Here is a 6,386-nt window from a genome sequence, read left to right as displayed (position 1 = left end):
CAGGAATGTCCTACATTTTAAAAATCGATAGAAGACAAACGTTTGTGAACGAGGAAACATTGACGATGAGAGGGTAGAAGTCCATCAGGGCAGCCTGCCGGGCTTGTGCAGATGGGCTTCCACTGGAACAGGTAAGCATCCAAGGTCTCCTGTGATGACACACCAAGGAGGCCCCCTCCCAATGACGAAAGCCGATGGAGCACACTCCAGACCAACTTCCAGTTGGGAAGAAACATTTTAACAAATTACCCCACGTTCTTAATAACTAGATGAAAGCAACTTCATTAAATTCTTTTCTATACTACTTTGGCCTCACAGTAGCCCTGTGAGGTCTGAGTTTTTTAAGTAGTCCTATGTTATAGACAAGAAAAGGAGGTACACAGAAGTTAAAACAATGGTAATGCATTTGTCACTTTAATCTTTCCAATCGAAATCATCTGTCCTATGCCTCGTTGCCTCAAAATCATGTTCTCAATTCAATAAGCATAACTTAAGAGCTTACTCTACATAAATCACTAAGTCAGCTGTTTATGCGCAAAAAAATGGAAAACATATGCTCCCCACCCCTAAGGAACTCCCTATTTGAGTGTCTCTGCTACGGAATTACCAAATCAATCCTTCAAAATATGCTAATGAATAATAATGAGCTAGTGCTGTGCTTCTCTAACTAGTGCAATACCAGGTACAAAATAAGCTCCTTGGGGGATAAAAGGGAGTTCCATGGTGAAAAAGATTGGAAAATACTGTACAGCAAACATCTAAGTTGGGGGTTTGAAACATACATTAGCATATTAAAGGCTCTGATAAGTCTAGCAATATATAAACCTGTTTATCTTTGTTTACTTAATCCTTCTCAAACCAAGCTGAACTAATGTTCCATCGAATACACTTTGGGAAAAACTGCTTCTTACTGGAGCTGTTTTTGTATTTGTCAAAAATATCTTTCCCAAAGAACGGTAAAGGTGGGTATTGGAATATCCTCTGTGCTACACAATGAGGGAGATGTGGCAGACGATTCCTTTGCCACCTCTCAAATCAGTTTCCATAGAAAGACACTTATTTTGTCTAAGTACAGGATATAATGTTAGGGGCCAGCTCAATTTCCTCTCTTCCTTTAGCCAATCACAAGTCAATCAAGTACATTATTTCTGGCAAGAGCTACATTGACTCACTTGGGTCTAAAAATAACTCTTGACCACATGTGGTATATCTAGATCCTTCTCCACAATCTAATGTCAATATTCACCAGTTGTAAGGTGCTACTCAGCTGTAATCATTGCCCACTAATTCACACTAATCTGATATGAAAAGAGGCCATACGGAATAACCAAAACCCCACTTTTTTTTTTTGAGTTGTACAGAAAATTTTTCCGGCATTTAATGTTGCCTCATGATATTTGGCAAATGCACATTGGCATTCATACACTTTAAATGTGAACATATTTGGGGAGGAACAAGTCCAAAGTAATCATTCCAGCCTTTGAGAGAGGAAAATCTATGCCCTAAAGAATGTTTCTAAGATAACATTTTAGCTATAAATCAGATTTTCTCCCCAAGAGCAATCTTAAACTATACGTGAAAGAATTAGTGCTTTAAACAAACTAATCTTAACTCACATTTAACCCTAGGAGGAGTGGTCTGGGAATACAGATTCCATTGCTTAGACATACATTAAGAAAGGCTTCTTTTATGAGTACTGCAATAATTGCTATGCATGCCTAGGAGCGCATATATTTGGGTTTGAGAACATGAGTCCCTATGTGTAGAAACATTTTAAATGTATAAAATATAAGCAAACAGAAAGAAAAATGGGAAACATGATCAGGCTTGGCAGGTATCACACCTCATGGGAACATACCCAAGAGCAGAGACTCAATCTTAGCCAAGGCTCCATCCCAGCCCCATGTCTGGCATCCAGATTCATGATGTGTGAGATGAGACTGGGGCCAAGACCACACACAGTTCTTCTGAGAATGGCTGAGACCCACCACCCTCCTCCAGTAGATTTGTGCAGGCCTCCAAAGTGATCAAAATGAAAACTGAGACCCAACATCCAGCTGGTCAGGAATCAAGCAGACAGAATAGGTATGGATATTCCTCCCTGACCAATTCCAAATAGAATTTTCTTTCCCTTTTGATGAATTCAAATGTGGAATATCTGAGAGAATTGATCACTTTCAGGAGATCAGTTCAAATTCAGCCCATGGCCTAGTATCAAACAAGTCCAATGATCACTTTTTTCCACTCAGGAAGGGAGCTGGTGGGATCCAGGAACTCCCTCTGTCCATAATCTGCAAATCTAACCACATCAACTTCTACCACAGGGAAAGACTTGACGTATACATGTTGTTTTGTTTTGGGAGAGTTTTTCTATTATGATAAATACTTAGACGTTAGCTCTATTTTTTTTAAGTTCAGAAAAAGGATTTAGACTAAGAGGACTAACAAACCTGACACTTCTCTCTTGTTGGGAGGATAAAAATACGGGCAACTGGATCAAAGTTTTAGTCAAGTAAATGAATTTGTTAAGCTAAATATTATTTCTGAATAGCATCATCAGAAACATTATTTTAACCTTCCCCAAAACACTTACAATGTGTACATTGGAATTGGTAAATTTCACTAATCTGTACATTTCCTGGCTTCTTGTCATCTATTCTTCAATAACCAAATGCCCTGACCTAACGTTCGCAGTCTCCTTTCTCTGGGCCCCCCACTCCCTTCTCGCAGCACTGACCACCTTTACACTGTCCTCCAGCCTTCCAATTCTCAACCCCCCACAGGGCAAGGACCATCCTGTGTATCACTGCACAGCCCATAGGACTTGCCTCATCTACAGTGTGTGGGTGGTTCAAAACACAATGATTGCATCCATTTCTATCTCAAAATAAGTATGGAAATTCCCTTCTCATTTCTTAAAATATTTTAATCTAAAAATGAATATGAAGGCCATTTAAAAATGGTGAATACTTTCCTTCACTCAAAACTTCCTAAAAAGTTAATCCCCGCAAGTGCTATCAAACTCATATACTGATCAGATCTCTGCATTCACTAGTGTTAAAAACAAGACAATAGGTCCCAAATGGAGTCACTTATGCTAAGTCCCACATCACCAAACTGAAACTTAATTACAGTTTTGGCTCTCCCAGAAATGGAATCTTAAACCAGTCAATCAGGAACCCTGTGATCAGCACAAGTGAGGTAATCAAGGACCCCTGCCATCCCCTAAAAGAAAGTAACCTTGTGATAACCAACCCGTCTTTTGCCTAGTGTAACCTCCTTGTTCCTGCTCCCTTCTGCCTATAAAAGTCTTTCATTTTGTACAGATCTTAGAACACCTTTCTATCTGCTAGACTGAATGACGTTTAATTCATGAATCACTGAATAAAGTCAATAAGATCGTTAAAATTTACCCAATTGAATTTAACACTAGTTCCCTGAAGATTTCCAACCTGCTCATCTCCTCTAAAAAGGTGGTGGAGAGGGAAATCACCCTGTGGTTTTTTAGTGTTTGCTCATAATAGTTTACTTCAACCTTTAAAAATACAATGGGTAGACATTCTGTATTCTATTTATTAAGTAATACCATGAACTTAGTTTCCCTCATTTAACAAGGACTTATAAAGCATGTAATGTAAACACTTCTTTGTCCACCTTCTTAAAATGAATTTAATTGGTGTATTTTGTGTTTAAAAGGAATAAAACATTGAAGGCATTGTGTTATTCAGCAAATGACTGATTCACTTTTTCCCTGATGTGACCTGAGTGTCCGCTATGTGCCAGACCCGGCCTGGGTGCTGGAGATACAGCCCTACCTCATGGAGCCTACCCTACCTCATGTAGTCTGAGAGGGATCTGCAGATCTTGACAGACTATACATTCCGGATACTTAAGCAAAAAAATTATGGTTTTCATTTTCAAAAGCATATTGCATTCTAACAGTAACATCGCTTTACAATTTTGTTTCTAAACTTGAAGCAAGACAACAGAAAGTTAACATTTGCTTTCATATAATCTCTTTGAAGAAACAACAAAATGTGAGGAGCAACCTACAACAGAATAACCAAAGGTTCTAATTAAGTAGGCAGGAGAATCACAAATATTTAAATTCTCTTTATCTAAGCCTAGGATGTCTTGACTTTGATTATCTGAAATAACTGAAAATGAGTTGTCACATTTAAAATTTTTCTTTAGATACAAACACAAAACTAATTTTCCAAATTTCCAATTCTACATGCTGAATCCTGCTAGAGAGCATTACTGAAAATGTTTTCTAGGATCTGATTTTAGGGTTTTGACTGCAAAATTATACAAACATTTTTGTTTACATTATTTGAAGAGATATTTCCCATTTGAAGATTTATTATTTATCAACCCATACTCTTTCCATTTCAAGATCAAAGTGTCTCCATCGATCACCTATTTTCAACCCTTCTGAGTTTATAAGTATCATTATAAAACTATCCTGGCCCTACATTGAGAATTTTTACCTGTTTTCTTGCTTTCTTTGTCATTAAAAACAAAAACAAAAAACAAACAAACAAAAAAACAAGCATCCCATGCTAATGTCATTAGCCCAGATAACTTCAACAGTACCTTTATGATCATAAGACATAAGACCAGGCCTTAAGAGTTATATCATTTCCAAAAAGCGATGAAAAAGAAGCACCAAGAACAGTTTTTAAAATACCTCTTTATTAATACCAAATGCATAACATTTAACATAAGTTAAAACATGCCCTAACACACTCAGGAGGAATATGCATAAGATGGCCATATGGAAACATCTGTTGGAATAAAATCCTGGTCACAAACTACTCAACTCCAAGGGCTAGAGCAGAGAAAATGGAATATTCCTTTTTCCTTAGAAAAACTGTGTGCAGTTTCAAGATCGGAATGCCTGCCAGAGGCCACTTTCTCACCCTCTATCACCCAGTGTTGCCAAGATCCTTAACATTCCCTGAGTATCCCACCAGCGCGTGTACCTAATGCGCACATACAGGTAGAGGCGGGTACGTAGAGCCATCAGCACCAATAAACTGGAAATTAGGAAACAAATGATAACTGACTTTTCCTCATTTCCTCCAAGTTCCTGCCTTCTGCACCTTATCGTTCTACTCCTGTCTGCAAGGAAGGGCAACCTCCTTGCAGAGGCCTCGAAGTTATTCCCTGCGGTCTTCGGTACAGTGAAGTGGGGGTGACAGCGGGTTTGCAGGCGCGCAGATTTGCTCGCTGCGCTCCTGCCTCCATCCGCCGCAGCCCCTCGGGCCTGTGCTCACCCAAGGGGGGGCCTCGAGGCTGGGGAGGGCGGCTGGCCGAGACTAGAAGACGGCAATCCCCATCGCCATCCCTCCCTCCACGTCCCATCTTCCACCCCGGGTGCCCCTCTCCCTCCTCCCCCACCGCCAGCCCACCCCGCGCGGCGCCCTTACCCGGCTCGTGGAAGCCGGGGCTGTCGGACAGCTCGAGCACCAGCAGCTCGCGGCCCTCGAAGCTGCGCCCCACCGTGTAGATCCTGCTGACCGCGGCGCACTGCAGCCACACGGACACCAGCGCCTCGCGCAGCTCGGGGTAGCGGTGGTACTCGAAGGGGATGCCGTCCTCCTGAGGCCGCCGGCGCCGCCTCGCGCCAGCCGGGGGCCCTCCGGGCCCCCGGGCCTCGGCACCCAGCAGCCACGCACAGGCCGCCAGTGCCCCGCACAGCGCCAGCAGCGCGCGGCCCCCTCGCCCGGCCATCGCGCCACGCGTCTCCCGTGCGGCCTCCTGTGTGCCCGGCGCCTCGGGGCGCACAGCCCGTGGGTCCCCTTGCCTCGCCTCCCGGCGGCCTGGAGCAGGCAGCGGAGGGAAGACCCGAGCAGCGAGCGTGGAGCCTGGGCGGAACGCAGGACGCACCGCCGCCAAGCGCGGGACGAAGGGGAGGTGGCGCGGGGGGGCGGGGGGCGGGGGGGAGCGGCGCCGCGGGCCGGATTTGCGGATAACCGGGGGCAGCTGCGCGATTTGCGGGCTCGGAGCTACGTCAGAGCCAAATGGCGCCGGAACGACCCAGGTGGGATGACAGCTAAGGTTGGGTGTGGATATGTCGCTGTCATTGAGAGACCCGTGACACTGCCTGTGGAAAAAACACTCTGGGGTTGTTAGTGCAGCCTTTTAATGTGCCATCAATCCCAAGCCGACCAGGTTTCCATCTTGATGCTCCAAAAACTAGAGAATATTGCAGAAAAAAAGAAACACAAAAGAAGTATTGGCAGTCGCTTGCCTTCTCCCCGTGATGTGTCTTTAATAACTGTATTGATAGTCCAAACAAACCCACGGGTTGGATGTTCATTGATTGCAAGGTCTAGCTGGAAAACAGAACACAATACACTGTGATTCAGAGGTTTAAGAGA

General features: G+C 43.5%; 1 protein-coding gene across 1 annotated transcript in view; it reads right to left on the bottom strand.

Annotated features, from left to right (window-relative positions):
- Window positions 1-5,794, bottom strand: part of CPE (carboxypeptidase E) — a 106,720-nt gene extending 100,926 nt beyond the window's left edge. Inside the window, exon 1 of the mRNA XM_007471536.1 lies at window positions 5,433-5,794. Within this exon, the coding sequence (XP_007471598.1) occupies window positions 5,433-5,736 (304 nt within the window). The 5' untranslated portion in view covers window positions 5,737-5,794. The remainder of the gene's footprint in view (window positions 1-5,432) is intronic.
- Between the last annotated feature and the right edge of the window lie 592 nt (window positions 5,795-6,386).

The sequence above is a fragment of the Lipotes vexillifer genome, unplaced genomic scaffold (genome assembly GCF_000442215.2).
Source record: "Lipotes vexillifer unplaced genomic scaffold, Lipotes_vexillifer_v1.1 scaffold1208, whole genome shotgun sequence".
Taxonomy (NCBI): Eukaryota; Metazoa; Chordata; class Mammalia; order Artiodactyla; family Lipotidae; genus Lipotes; species Lipotes vexillifer.
This window is presented reverse-complemented; position numbering and strand designations above follow the sequence as displayed.